At 31.4% G+C, this 16097-nt stretch overlaps 1 protein-coding gene across 1 annotated transcript; it reads left to right on the top strand.

Annotated features, from left to right (window-relative positions):
* Window positions 1-12317: 12317 nt before the first annotated feature.
* Window positions 12318-15575, top strand: LOC133176035 (uncharacterized). The gene is made up of 6 exons (XM_061311209.1): window positions 12318-12387; window positions 12535-12593; window positions 13939-13981; window positions 14076-14339; window positions 14497-14533; window positions 15369-15575. The coding sequence occupies exons 1-6, from the start codon at window positions 12337-12339 to the stop codon at window positions 15521-15523; spliced, it is 609 nt and encodes a 202-aa protein (XP_061167193.1). The 5' UTR covers window positions 12318-12336; the 3' UTR covers window positions 15524-15575.
* Window positions 15576-16097: the final 522 nt, after the last annotated feature.

Consider the following 16097-nt stretch of genomic DNA (forward strand, 5'->3'; position numbering starts at 1 on the left):
CTTCATTTTCTTCTTCGAATCGGACGGAAGACGTGCTTGTTTCTCCAGCTGTAGTTATTATTAAGGTCTTTCGTCTTCACGGAAGACCTTATAGTGTTATAGTGATTCTACTGTTTCTTACTATTATTATTCTTTTTTTTTTTTTTTTTTTTTTTTTCTTTTTTTTTTGTGACCAAATTCTGTGCACGCGATTTCTCGAAAACTATTCATTAATTTTCAATGAAACTTTCACAAAGTATGAGATATCATATGAACTTTGTTCATCACAAGTGAAATTTGGAAAATTCGCTTCCGGTTCCAAATTATTCCTGATTTTCAAATGGAATTTTGTCCGCGGCGAATCTAAAGAACAACTAAAGGTATGAACTGGATACTTATTAGAGATTATAGAACATATCTCTTAGATTACCAGAATTGCCCTTTCGTGCGTCGTCACTATTTACGGTCGCTACCGGAAGCGAATTTAAAAAGTGGAATTTTTAAACTTTTTTCCCCAATATATTTCGATGATATTTGTAGGGTTTTCAGAATGCATAATATATAATTAGTTTGAAAATTGATAATAAATATTAGAATTATTTTTAATATTTTTTAGACAAATATTATGCATGCGATATCTCGAGAACTATTCAGTGGTTTTTCGTCTAACTTTCAGGGAAAATGCGTTTTAAAGAGCCATTGTTTAATTTGAAAGAGTTTTGGAAAAAATCACTTCCGGTTCCATGTTACGGGAAATTTCCTGATTTTTAAATGAATTTTTTTCCGCGGCAAATCTAAAGAACGGCTAAAAATATGAACTGGAGACTTAATGGAGAGCATAGAACATGACTTGTGGATTTGCTTAATTGCCTTTTTGTGCGTCGTCAATAGTTCCGGTCGCTACCGGAAGCGAATTAAAAAAATCGAATTTTTCAACTTTTTTGTCTCTCAATATTTTTTAATGATTTTTCTAGGGATAATAGAGACTCTAATAAGAAATGCGTAATGTTCAGAGTGGTCAATTTTCACGCGGACGACCTGGACCCAATCCCCAGAATGTCTGGATTTTTTTGTACCATTTTTCAGCTGAAATATGATAATGTATCTTTGAAATGATATCTGGTATAATTTTCTATTCGAATTACGCAATATATTTTTACATACAGTTTACGTTTAATAGTATTTAATGTATGAAGGAGTTAAATGGAATGCACAACGTAATACAGATAGTGTTATGAGTGAGGAATTAACTTCTCTAATAATGGAAAAGGGACGGAAGACTTTCCTGTTGCCATGGCAACATGTTTCTAGTTATTATACTTTTTTAACTCACCGAAAGCATCCAGTCTCTCTTTTTTTACTGATCGACGTCACTTCCTGTCAAACTTAATGTAGTCAGAAAATGCTTATCATTGCAAGTGTCGGCACGAAATTGAATGATTTAAGTAATTGAAGACGTACAAACTTATGTTTTATCGATCGGCGTCACTTCTGGTCAAACCGGAAGTATTTACCAGTGGCTTCTCTTTACAAAAATCTCCTTCCGATAGAATGATCAAAGTCCCTAAAGACGTTTCACATCATTATAAGTCGAATGCTCTTCACAACACTGTTTTATTTTTACATATTAATTTGCATTTTTTCCTTCATTTTCTTCCCCGAATTGGACGGAAGACCTGCTTGTTGCTCCAGGAACGAACTTTGCTCTAGTAATTCTTTTTTTCCCGATTTTGTGCTTCAGATTTCTCGAAAACGGCTCAATCGATTTTCATGAAACTTTTCCATGTGAAAGATAATAAAATTCTCCAGAAACAAATTTTTTTTTATTGATTACGTCATTTTTGGTCTCTAGATATGGACGTTTTCTTGATTTTCAGAGGGTGGGTTTGCCCAGAGGTGTTCTTAGAAACCATTCAAGATATCATGTTCAAACCTTTAGCAATTAAAGTAGAGTGGTTGCTGAGGTGCTGATTTTTTTTTTTTTTCGTTAATTAAGCACAGAAGGCACCGAAGCTCAGTAGGGCTCTTAAATATGGTTCACATATATTTCGCATAATTTGACACTTTAGTATATCTCTTTACCTGTAAATATTTTGATAAAACATATAGATAAAAAGTTGTGCAGAATTACAAGATATAACAAAGGATATCATGAAAAAAGGGGCTGGATCTAGATCTAGAGGGGATACACATGTAAATGAATTTTCTTGATGTCTCAAAAAAGTATTGAGCATTTGTAATACATCAAAGAAGCAAAGTTGTTCAAAATAACAAGAAGCAGCTCGTGAGATCATCAAAAATCGTCCAATGACGTCTCTTGTGGTCAAACCAAATATGTTCGTAAATCGCTCATTTCCGCCTATATCATAGTATGTTTCAATTACTTGTGCTAATGAAGATGTCCGACATCTCTTGGCGCACTTCATAATGATTAGTCTCTTTCTCGATCTCGTTTCCTTAAAAATTGGACGGAAGACCTTCTTGTTGCTTTACAACAAGCTTGTCTAGTTATTATTAATTATCATTATCATTATTTTTTTCTCACTTATTTTGTGCAGTCTTTTTCTCGAAAACTATTAAGTGGTTTCAGGGGTTATGGGCAATCTTATGAACTTTGTGCATCAGAAGAAAAAATTTGAAAATTATCTCCCAGTTCTATGTCAAAGATGTTAGAGCATGAATTGTAGATGTGTGGGTTTATTTTTCGTTCGTTGTCAGTGCTTACGGTCGCCGCTGGAAGCAAAATTCAAAAATCGACTTTTTCATTTTTTTTTTTGGGGGGGGGACTATATTTTTAATGATTTAATTAGGAATAATGGAGGGTCTTCCCTAATCCTAAATATATAATTGTTCAAAATTAATCAATCTGTTTTCTAGATATTCGTCATTTTTGTTTACTTTTAAGTGGTGGTCCCGTTGGCGTTATGGATAGCGTGTTGGATTTTCACGAGGGCAACCCGGGTTAAATCCCCAGACTATGCAGACTATTTTTTTCTCTTTTTTAACTTTAATATACGTTTTTATCTTTAAAAAATGATATGTGGAAAGATCGGGGAACATTAACTGGCAGTATTGTAACATGCAGCTATTTTATTTACATCCGTTACAGTCTAAGCATTTGATGATAGACTTGAAAAAGGGCGGGTACAATTTGTCGCAGATGTCTGAAAAAACATTGGATTGAAAATGTCCAGAATTTCAATCAGTATTTTCTCAGATGTCCGCGCCGAATGAACTAGAATTTCAGTCCAATATTCTCTCAGACGTCCGCGTAGAGTTATCGCGGACGTCTAAGAAAGCATTATATTAAAATCATAGTTCTGTTTTTTGAGACATCCGCGTCGAATTTATTGCAGACGTCTCAGAAAACATTTAATTAAAATCCTAGTTCTAACGAGAATTTCAATCCAATGTTTTCATAGACGTCCGTGTCGCATTGTTCCCACAATTTTTGTTTCTAGAATCAAATGTTTTGATTGAAGCACGTGGAAATACCTTAGGAGAATGTTAATCCAATCTTGGCATTATTGTTCCTCAACTCAATTTTCCCCGCTCCATTTCTGCATTTTTTTTCACAGTTTGTAAAAAAAAAACTTAAATAATGAAATTTTTGTGTTTTTGAAAGTCATACTTATATGTATCTCTTCATACATACAACATCACAGATAAAAATGGAAGACCTTCTTGTTGCCATATCAACAAGTTTCCAGTCTTATTAAGGTCTTATGTCTTCAACGGAAGTCCTTCTTATTATTCCGTTGTTTCTTTTCCACTATTATAACTATTATTCTTCTTACCGAATCTGTGCACACGATTTCTGGAAAACGCCTCAATGGATTTTCATGAAAGTTTCAGCAGTGATGAATAATTAAATGAACTGGTCTCATTTGTAATCATTCACGAGTTAGGGTCGATTTTCAGTTTTTCATATGAAGATTTGTCCTGGCGTTTTCTCAGAAATGATTGAATATAAAATCATGAAACTTTCAGGGATGGTAGACCTTGACCTGTAAATGTGCCTAGTGTCTTTCATTTTCTCAGCCGTCATTCCGTTGTCAACAAGAAGAAGTTCAAAAATATCGATTTTTTAACGGTTTTTTTTTTTATATTTAAATGAATGTAAGTGTTCATAATAAAGATTTTTAAAAAAGAAATGCTTCACGTCTGTCCATTTCCACCGGAGATATGTTTCGTCCAAACAGGAAATTGTCTAAAATTGAGTATTTTTCAACGAAACCTTCAGGGATGATTCCTACACGCTCAGTTTGGAAATTTAAGTCGTTTTGAGTTCTTCCGGTCACACGAGAAGTGCATGAAAGAGATCAGGCAGTTGTGTAGAATTATAAATCTCGCTCTTTTGTGTGCTTCTTAACATATTTGAACGCATTCATGTGCCTTTTTAACTTTTTAACTAGTAATTATTATTGTTGTTTTTCTTACCGATTTTGCATTTGCGATTTCTTAAAAACGGCTCGATAGAATTTCATGAAATTTTCAGGAGAGATGCAATTGAATTATTATTTTTCAAAATTCATTTCCGGTCGCGCGATAAGGCCGATTTCCTGTTTTCTAAATGAAATTGTGTCCGCATTATTTCTCAGAAACGGTTTAAGACAAAAAAATGATATTTCAAGGATGATAGTTCGTGACTTGTAAATGTACATATGAGACACTGTACGAAAATATGTGGAAAATATAGAAAAAATGTGCAAGCACATGCGCTGAAATGTGATTGGTTAATACCCATACGACTATATAAAATTAGTTTTACAATAAATACTTTTGAAAATAAAATAAAGTGTACATATATAATAAAAAGGTATTGCCTGTTGATATAATGATGCCAGTAAGGAATGAGCATCATAGGGGATTGGAGAGCCGTTTGGGTAACATCTGTAACAGTTCCCATTACAATTAGCATTAGTTTGGAATGAAACTTCACACATCAACAGGGTATTTTTTTTAACGATAATGTGCTGATGTTCGATTTTTTTGTTTTTAACATAACAAAGACTGTTATTGACTGCCACTTTTTGAAAAACCCTCATTTGCTTTTGATTTCGACCAAAAAAATGTTTCAAAGTATGCGGCGTAGTGCTGATTGAACTTCTGCATCTTGAATGTTGAGATTGAGAGAGAAAAAAAAGCTTTGATGGGGAATGAAAAAATCTCAGTCGGCAAATATTTGATCAACATTTTTATGATGTCATGGGTTAGATATTTAACACCCGTGTCATATACTTCTTCATTTATACCATACAAAGTAACAAACTTTAATTTATATTATGTTTTGGATCTTTCCGTTCATTTCTAGGAATTGAAATTAATCTTTAAATATGAATATTAAAAATCATTACCTCTAGAGTTTCTAAAAGTTAGCTTTCTATGAAGCTATATTGTATAAGCAAGTAAGAATATCTAGTTTTAACTTTAACAAACCGCGTTTACTTTTCCGCAAAGGATGATTACATTATGCGGAAGCAAAGTTATTATTTTTGAAACAAGACAGGTGCCTGCTGCATTTGTTTTCGTGTAGGGTAGTTGAATAAATATTAGAGATACCTAGGGTTGATCCAAAATTCGTGGAATTTCTTAATATTTTATATATTTATTAGTGGAAGTGATTGAAAATTACAGATAAATATATATACCTTTGTTGAATTTTCTTAAGAAAAATATATTTTAAATATTCATGATAGTGATACTTTGGCAGTTGTCATAGAAACGGATTTTTCAAAATGCCGGGTAGATAATTATTCGTTAATTATCACTTAATTCTTTATACTCACTGAGAGGAAAAAACGCGTTATGTGGCATATGAAACGATAATGAAGTCATAATTACGAAAGGTTGAACTCATAAACCATGTGTGAAAGTATTATCGATTTTACTGGATACTTATTTCTATTGCTGATTTGTTGGTCATTATGACATCGTTAGACAACGTCGAAATTCGTTCATGTAATAAGTTTCGTGAAAATCTCGGGAACACTCTGACTTGAACGCATATACTAATCCTACAGGCAGGACAAAGGTACAGCAAGCAACTTGATTTTAAGTGGCGGGAAAAATTTAAGGAAAATAGAACTTCCATGGAGGATGATGAAAAGTATGGCCGCCTATTGGAAGGTCGTTTTTTTTCTCGAAGACAAATTGAGGGTATTAATGGGCGTGGACCGCCGACGCACTGTTCTTGACAATGCCACTAAAATTGGAACATCATACGGAACGACGGAGAAGCGTATTTTGAAAAAAAATGATCGTAATATGAACAAAGTGGGTGCGAGATGGGTACTCAGGCTTTTCTCGAGAGCAGAAATGGAGAAAAGATTGCAGTGTTCTGAAGAATTTCTAAGTCTATTTGAACATAAGGTTGAGATGCTCTTTGAACGTGACGTGACAGACATCGCTTGACGTTAAGTCGAAGTCGAAGTCTTCCACAGATTATGCAACTGTCAATGATAAGAAGGCTCTTGTGACCTTAATGGTTATTGGAACGTGGTGAAAATTTTCAGTATTGTTGCATAATGGCTATCTTTTGTAGATATGGCTATTGCTTGCTTTAATCACATCACATTAAAATTTTGCAAAGAAATACCACAAACGTGGATCAACCCTGGTACAAAGAACGTTTAGGCCATCATGTATAATTTAATTAGCTCTTTTGTTTAAATGCTTGATTGCTTGTTTCTTACAATAAGACACTTTTTTCTATTTATTTCGAAATACATGTCTGTTCAAAGATTGTGAGTTAATGTCAAAATATTTATTTGTTATTTTGTGGGGTCCATGATGTTTATTTTATAACTTAAAAAATGCTCTTTATTAGATGGATCATAGGTAAACTCTACCATTTTCACGTTATATTGACAGATTATCTTATACTAGTAAGTGTCAACGAACTTTACAAAATGCCAGTGTTGAACATATGTAATATTAATTTCTTAACTGTTATGACAATATATGAGGGTTTACACAAGAGTGATGAAATAGGATCGATTAAATATGCAATTGTTTGACGTTTTTTTGAAAAGTATTAAACTAAAGATGTGATATCAGGATTTTTTTTTTTTTTTTTTTTTTTTTTTTTTTTTTTTGAAAAAAGTTTATTTATAAGTTTTATTTATTTGTATAAAAAGTTTATTTTTAAAATTTTTAGATTAGAAGCTTGAGCAATATAGGTCAATCCCTAGTCAAGGACAATGTTTCGAAAACTTTTCGTCTGATGTGTTCGGAATTCAGAAGTAAAACATTAGACAGATTGCATGATCAATATCTGCTTGTCCCTGATGATAAAGCAGATAAGAACATTGTCTTTTTTTTGTAAGGCGTATTATTACAATTACAATTTATTTCTTGTATTTTTATGCTTTTCCCCGCTTTAAGAATTAACCTTATATTTTACTCCTATTTTTGATACTTTATTTACCTTTCAACGGTCCCAAACAGACCTTTATGGTTTTGGAATGTCGGTTAAAAAATTCCCATTCCAACGTCCATGTTGGGGATTGTGCGAAAAATAGTCTTTCAAAGAACATAAACTTACAGAAAAGGTGTAAATAAAAAATTCAGGAGGTTCAAAAATCATGTACATTGTCTATAAAGAAGACATTGAGTGTGTAGAAAAAGAAAATAGATATATAAAACTCGGGCATGTTATTTCAGGATGAAAACAACATAGAAGCCAGAATGTATTTTTTAAACTGATACTCCAAAACCACATACGGCAGTTAGAAACCGTTGAAAGGAAAATAAAGTATGAGGAATAGGAGTAAAATATATGGATAATTATCGGATAGGGGTAAAGCATAAAGTACAAAAACGAAACAAGCGACAAAAAAGCGGCTGCGTAAATCGAATGTTTTTATAACGCTTGGATCTATAGCCCTCTGCTTTATCTGTTCGAATTTTCTCAAGCAGAGAGCTACAGTTCTGCAGCTAGTAAATGTGCTGACGTGAGAAATTGTGCGTGAATCGGGTTCAATCGTTTGCAGTTTTGATCTTGTTTGATCGTGCGGCAAGAACCGTGCAAATTTCGTTTTGTCAGTTATTATCAGAATGTAAATTATAAAAAAAAAAAAAAGCCCAAATTTGTATTTATTTATTTATTTTTGTTTTTTTAATGGATATAAAAGAAATAAAATCATTTTATAGAATATACATATTGTAGATATATTATTTATTTTTCTGATAGCCATGCAGTCTATCAGATGATCCAAAAATGCCGTTTTATTTAATATTTTTTTCATTCACTTATTTATTTATTATGTTTTATTCATAAAATTTCTGTCAAGGCATAAGCTCTTATAATTGTTTATGACACTAGATATTTTTCAACTCGAATTGTCTATCTTTCAAGATATAAAATTATCAATATTCGGTTAGCAACTATTTAAGATGCTTAATGATTTTTTAAACGTTAATTATGTTCACTGCTAATTGTGTCTAGGTATTTTTATATCAAAACATCGAAAAATTATATCTTTACAAGAAGAAAAGAAAATTCAGAATTCGTATATAAATATATGAATATAAAATGACATGAAAGCAGGGATTACTGTTATCCTGGATACTTATTTTATTTTCCTTAATTCTGAGAATGAATTAAGTGTTAAAAAAGTATATAAAAATTAGCTGATTTCACATATCTACAAATGTAAAGAATGGTATACTTTAACTCATGTTTGTCTTGCCACAATAATTTAACCTTCATTATTATATACATCATAAAATCCAATAGAATCAAAACTCACGGCCCACTTGTTTCATCTTATATTGTATGCGGCAGACAAGTACATGTATAAATTTCGTAATTGTAGGGTGAAAAATCATCTTAACATATCTAACAGTTAAAAAAATATTTTCAAGTGTTTCTACATTTGACATGATGAATTAAAATTTGCAGTTGTTTCCCTTAAAATTGCATATTTTGACCAATATCTCAAAATTTACACCACGGCCCCATCTTTTTCTTTAATTATTTTAAAGTACACAAATTCTTCTAACCGATCAGCACTAGAGTAAAAAGAAAAAAAAAAAAAAAAAAAAAAAAAAAAAAAAAAAAAAAAAAAAAAAAAAGGAGAAACTTGATACATGAAAATAATGTATTGCCTATTTTGATTTTTAATATCCCAATTATGATACTTTTTAGTGCAAAAATGTCACAAAATAATTTATGCGCATAAATTTGCATGATTTGTTCAATTATTAATATTATTTAAACTATTTTATGTAAAATAAGATTATATGCCATTTGATGCCATGATTACATCTGGTTAAGTATTACAAATGTTTAACTGATTTATCTAAGAGTTACAATTTCAGTGCAAAAAATCAAGTTCATTGTACCGTTACTCAGTAAGATGCACATTGACCCCCAATTTTCTTTGCGATTTTGAGTCATGCTATATGAGTATTTATCTAAAATATACTTCTCAAAAAATCCTTGATATAACTAGTTTCACGAGTGACATACCTTATCAATAACAGCAATGAAGAAGAAACTTCAAGAGTACTTACACCAGCATTGTCGAGAAGTGATGTAAATCAAATACGGATACTTAAAAACTTCAAAGAACTTTAAGAATACTTGAAATCACAAAATTTAACTAAACTCAATTGTATTAAAATGTATTACTTTTCAGCACATAATTTTTACTACTATTCTCAACGATAAATTAAAGACCAGTCCTCTTGACAACGATGACAACTGCTTCTTCACTAAAATTCAAACAGGTTAATATGCATACCTTGCAATTGCAAACTTATTCAGTTTAAAAACATTCTTATTCTACACACAAATACTCCGAGGCTAATATCAAAAAGTGATTGAGTTTTTCAGTGACAATATCTATGTAATTTTTGAAGTTCAGGTTAATTCCCTTGGGTAATAATTGTGCCACGTTATTAGCAGACCTGGTTTTGCATATTTTTATGAGTCAGAATTTATTAAAAAAATTCTAATTAAAAGAGAAGTTGGAAGCCGTAGCCTTCAATGCGACGGCGTTTATTCCTTTTAATTCCTAGGTAAATTAAATAAATTCTATTGAACTCGAAATAAAGGACACCACAGATTCTGACATATCTCTTTACAATAAGACATTAATGGCAAATTGTTTATTTAAGACTGCAGATTCAGATTTAAAAACGGTAGAAGATCGTTACTCTTTCTTTTTTTAGGGAATTTTTTTTATCTCAAATAACAGAGTCATGCAAGTTGACAACAAAAGTGCAAGGAAATTGATTTTAACTTCAGGCCAGTTGAAAGAACTTATACATGAAATATATTGATATAACGAACATTATTCAAGCTCAAAAGTAGATTAAACAATACAAAATAGGAGCAGAGCAAACACGGACCTCCAAAACATCACAGATGAGATCAGGTGCCATGGAGGAGTGAGCATCCCCTGCCGACCGGTCACACCCGCTGTGTTCTCCTTGTCATTATCGGGTAATAACGGAAAAATTCGTCGACAATTCAGTGTGCAAATAATGGCCTAACAATTAGTATGAAAAAAAGTCAGTCAGCATTTGACTCAATGATAAATTGTATTTGCTGACAAGGGCATTGTATCGATCATACGAAATGATGACTTTAAACGAGTCAGCTGATATTCTTGTATCATCAACTTGTTTGTCAATAATTTACCTTGTTTTAAAAATTGTACATACGAAGAGCATGCTCTTGCGTATCGAATCAACTAAGAGATATATACCCCGTATGCAGGTGATGAAGGTATATTGCTGCATAAGTAAGGGAAGTTGACGATTGAAAAGTTAAAGTCATCACGTTTATCATAAAGCTTGCTTGTTAGATTACCATTAACGTCTTTTTCAAGTAAAATATCCAAATATGAAACAGATGTGCCAGACTCTGTGGTATCTTTTATCTCAAGCTCACAGGGATATATCATATCGACGTAAGAATGGAAATAACCATTGTTAATTGACAATACGTCGTCGATGTAACTAAATGTCGAGTTGAAGGCCACAACAAGCGTTTTCTTCTTTTCACGTATAAGATTTTGGACAAATTCTTCTTCATATGAATACAAAAAAGGTCTGCTAATAAAGGGGCGCAATTTGCACCCATGGGAATTTCAATAGACTGATGGAAGACCTGATCTCCAAAAACGACATAGATATTATCAATCAGAAACTCAAGCATCTTTTTAATGTCAACTTCAGAGTACTTGTGTGTACAATCAGAATGTTTTTTAACAAAATAATTTTGCAAATGACCAATGACAAGGTAAGTAAAAATTTACGATTTCCATTTTTTTTTTTTTTTTTTTTTTTTTTTTTTTTTTTTTTTTTTTTTTGAAAAAGCAGCTGTCAATGATATCAAAAAGCTTGAACTTTAATTTTTCGTGGGAAATGGTTGTGTATAAAGTTGAAAAGTCGTAAGTTTTTTAGCTGTTGATTTTGGTAAAATCTTGTGATTTCAATGAAAGGCAGGACTCTAGTTGGCGACTAATTTAGTCGCTATGGCGCCTAAAAATTATGAAGGCCGCTATTTTTTTTTCTATCAGTCGCCAAATTGTTGACCCTTTTACATTGATTTGGTAATCATCAAATTACTGAGCTATAAACATTTTCAATTTTGTTTTATTAAGAGCAGAAAAAAAGTCAAGTTTAAAAACGGACTTGTCCCTATATATTGACAAATATCAGTTTTTGAATTAATGCTTAAGGAAAATTTGCCTGGCGACTAAATGTTTGCATTGTGACAATTTTTTTTTTTTATTCTTTTTTTGATAAGGAGCCAGCTGGCATCTCAATTTGAGAGGTCACATACAGGCCTGAAAGGTGATATAAGGAGTGCTAGTGGTAGATTTCAGGAATCCTTAATGAAAGTCCACAAGATTTCTTTCAGAGATAAAGATAAATAGAAAATGATTTTCATGCAGTATGTCTTGAAAGAAGTCATCATTTTGAATAGGAGATTGAAATATAATCTCGGGGTCTTTTATGCATTCAAAAATAAATAAATACGCTATTTATTATGTTGATGTTTTCAAACAATATTCAAATTGTGATATTTGGAAACAAAATCCTGTTGACTTTCACCTTAAGAATTATTTCAGGCAGCTCATGTGACATAACTTTTGGATAAAGGCTTAATTCAATTCTACCTTCATTTATGATGCTTCACGCAGTTGATTTGTGAGCAATTTTCCACTGAAAGTCCAATACAATTAAATTCATATCAAGTATGCAGAGAGGTTTTCAAGTAATTTGCCCTGTAATTTGTCATATTTGCAGTGCATGCACTGGAGGAGGTATAAAAACAAGCGATGTATGTAAATATGTATTTTTCTCTACAGACCTAGAGCTTTCTCGGGGAGAAGAAATATGATAATTTTCAAATCATTTTTGATTTTGATGCATCTTTTTGCTATTTTGGTAGGTATTATCATTATTTCATCTATCGTTTCAATTTTTGCTTAGTTGAAGTACATGACAAAGGAACCTTTATATAAAAACATTATTTCATTAAGGATTAATATTATAATCTTTAAAAAAAATGTAAACTGATGTTGTTCTTTAAAGGCAGCTTCCAATGGAATCAGATCAATGCCAGAATCGGAGAACATTAATGCCAAAACAAGGTATCTCTCTCTCTCTCTCTCTCTCTCTCTCTCTCTCTCTCTCTCTCTCTCTCTCTCTCTCTGATTTTTAAAATGAATTAAAGGCCTCCAAGAGAAGCTCATATAGGAACTATAAAAGACGGATTTCGATATAACGAATTTTCGATTTTTTATAAAGAAATAATGTAATAAATTTTAAAATTCGTTTAACTTAATTTTTATAACAGATTTCTGAATTCGTTTAAACGAATTTAATCCTTTAAAACAAATATATTGAATTAATTTTAAGTGATTCTAAATCTTATTTTATCAAATTAAATTTCAACGAACGAATTTCATAATTCATTATTTTCCAGATTGTTCAATTAGATCTTAGCGATTTATAAATTTCGTAATATAAATTTTGCCACATTTTTTTCTTTTTTTTTTCTTTTTTTTTTTTTTTTTTTTTTTTTTGTATTTTACTGACTATTGACCATAAGGGCCAACTAACAACTAAATTTTCTGACAAACGAGATGACTGACTTTAGCTTTTCCATCGTCAACTTTCCTTATTCATGTGGTAAAATTCTGCTGTCAACTGAATATTAGGTTTAATTTCCTAACTTGTTCGATACTCAAGCTCTTCCTCTGAGTACGATCAATTCTTAAATCGAGACAGGCTACTGACAGTTAATATTAGAGGGATTTCAACAACCTCGTTCAAAGTCAGCTTTTCGTAACAACTATTATCGTTTAAATGACCTTTTTAGAAAATATAACCTATCATTGGGTCCTATTTTTGCTGAAGTTTTTCATACCAATTGTTAAGCCTTTGTTTTTATACTAAATTTGTCAGCAGAATATTCCGTCAAAACGAAATATGACGTAACTAAAATTATCAATACTTATGGCTCACGGCAAGTGTGACCCGTCAACAGTGGTTGCTTTCTCCTCCTAAGCACGTGATTCTACCTATAGAATTTCAGGGGCTCCTGTTTTTTGCCCTGCTCACAGAATTGTATTATTTGTGGATTTGTTTGAGATCGATCACGATTCGTGATATTCTCCTTTTTCATTTAATATATTTTTTTCCAATATGTGATAACAAACATAATATATTTCATTAAACGAATTGTGGACTTTGACTTAAATTTAATTGCATATATTGCATTTCAAATTCGTAATAACGAGTATTATCTGTTGAAACGACTTCTACAAATCTTTTATTTATAACAAATTAAATTCGATAAAAGAATTCAAAAACTGTATTCAATTCAATTTTTCATATTAAACAATTTGTAATATCGAATTCAGAAACACTTTTGATAGGTTCTAAATGGGCTTCTGTACAACGCCTCCCGTCTGACATTTTTCTCTATTTTAGACGGTGCTTAAGCAAAGCGACAGACAATAACCTCAGTCGACAGGTACACTGTACATACATAATCTCTCTCTCTCTCTCTCTCTCTCTCTCTCTCTCTCTCTCTCCGCCGGCTCCTCACTGTTAAATTTTCTTTGAAGTTAGACTCAAGCGAATCCAAAGGATCTGAAGAATCTGATGAAAACCACTTAAATTCTGACCAAATATTAAGCGTCAAGAAAACTGAAGAAAGAAACGATGTTGTTGACAAGGACTTTACAACAATGCCCGAAGTAGTAGATTCGACAACGATGATTGATGATACAGGTGTAAAGCCAATGCCCGAGAAAGCAGAACTGACAGATGGACCTGATGAAACGTGCTGGAATTTTGAAAAAGAACGGTGCAATGAAATTCCACAAGAGGTATATAATTTTGTTCTCTTAATAAAACGAATTTCGATGTGTTTATCCAAGGCAAATATAACAGTTGTGAAAAGTGAATCTAAGTACATGTCATAAGGGGTTTTTAAAACTATTTAATTTTAATTAATCGTTTGAGCAGTATTACATTTTTTTTCAGTGGAGAATCTATTGCCAAAGTGATTCTAGTTGCCAGGGTAAGCTGTTTTTTTTTCTTTCTATGATAATATTTGAGGCATATAAGTACAAAATAGTGTTTGGTATCAAAACAAACATCAGTATAGAAAAAGAAAAGTTGTTATCGTAACGTTTTGTAGGTAATTCAGTCTTAAGCCCTGACAAATATATTTTGTCTAAAGTAGAAGTATTAAAGATTTTGCCATATGAATTCAAAGTACATGCATAAATTTCTTTTCTAAAATACTTAAATAGGTATGTTTTATTTCATCAAATTTGTGAACGCAATTTGTTGTTGATGCTGACTGGTTTTAAAATCTAATAGAATACCCTTTCTCTTAAAGAATGTACTAAAATATAATGTCACAGTTTTAAAAAAAAAAAAACAAATATTTTTTTTTAGTTTGAAAATAATTTATAGCAAAAAATACCATGGTAGTAAATAAAATTAGAACTATAATTTAAGTAAATGAAGTAAGTAAATGAAGGCTTTACAATATTAATCACAATTTTTTTTTTTTTTTTTTTTTTTTTTTTATGCGATTCGCACATGCCAATGAAATTGAAAGAAAATATTACATGAAAATTCACATTTTATTTAACAAACGGACATCAATGGTAGGAAAATTAACAAATATTAGGGCTGTACCTTTCAAAAATATTATAGAGTAGAGTTTCACTGTAAATCAAAGTATTAAAGTATTTACTATAGTTATGTAAAAAAAAAAATAATGAACTAAGTAAAGTTTTGTTAGTGATGTTTACTCAATGACATTTTCTGTCTTTTTTTAAATATTTCAATTTAATGAAGAAGAAATTCAGACTTGCTGAGTACATGTATTTTCTTGTCTGTAGACGATGGAGTAAATAAGGAAGGGGAATGCTGCACTGACGCATGTGAAAATAATCCGAGGTTTCATCCATTAAACCAAAGATTTTGTCGTTGGCCAATTGATACCTATGATCTTGTGGAATCTTTTAAACCAGTAAGCGCGCGGCAGAAGAAATGAAACTCTATTTGAGATTGGAAGCATTTGAGCAAATAAATAATTCCACAGCTTATGAACTTGAACATAATCTACTGAAGTTACAATACAATATTTGTATAAAAAACAAGAAGCCCATGGGTTATAACGCTCACCTGAGTCACCACATAAGGTATGACTTTAGGTAAATATAAATTGATTATTTTGTGTGTATACAGACATCCATCTTATGTTGAGTCATCTTTTATGAAATCTATGTGCAATTTGCTTGAAAAAAGTACATCTTTTTATGAAAAAAATATGGTTATTGGATATTTAAATTTTGACTTGATCAATATAGAGAAATCTAAGTGTATAACAGAAAGATGTGACATATTTGATCTCTGTAACATTATTAAATCACCCACATGTTTCAAAAAAGGTTGTGAACCATCACTGGTTGATGTCATAGTAACGTCTGATAAAACAGTTTGTAAATTCTCCATAAAGAACTATATATGGTTTGGGCCATTTTAGGCCCCCATTCAGAAAATGTTTATATTTACTATGGGGAGTGATAAGGCACGTGTGTTGCTTAAAAATATATTTTAATGTGTTG

This window comes from Saccostrea echinata, unplaced genomic scaffold (assembly GCF_033153115.1).
Source record: "Saccostrea echinata isolate AGI-Se365-2 ecotype Australia unplaced genomic scaffold, CSIRO_AGI_Sech_v1 ptg000065l, whole genome shotgun sequence".
Taxonomy (NCBI): Eukaryota; Metazoa; Mollusca; class Bivalvia; order Ostreida; family Ostreidae; genus Saccostrea; species Saccostrea echinata.

Excerpts from the sequence above, each read along its gene's own strand:
- LOC133176035 (XM_061311209.1), top strand. The coding sequence starts at position 12,337 with ATGATAATTTTCAAATCATTTTTGATTTTGATGCATCTTTTTGCTATT. Across the intron at positions 12,388-12,534 it reads TGCATCTTTTTGCTATTTTG|GCAGCTTCCAATGGAATCAG; the intron begins GTAGGTATTATC and ends TGTTCTTTAAAG. Across the intron at positions 14,340-14,496 it reads GCAATGAAATTCCACAAGAG|TGGAGAATCTATTGCCAAAG; the intron begins GTATATAATTTT and ends ATTTTTTTTCAG.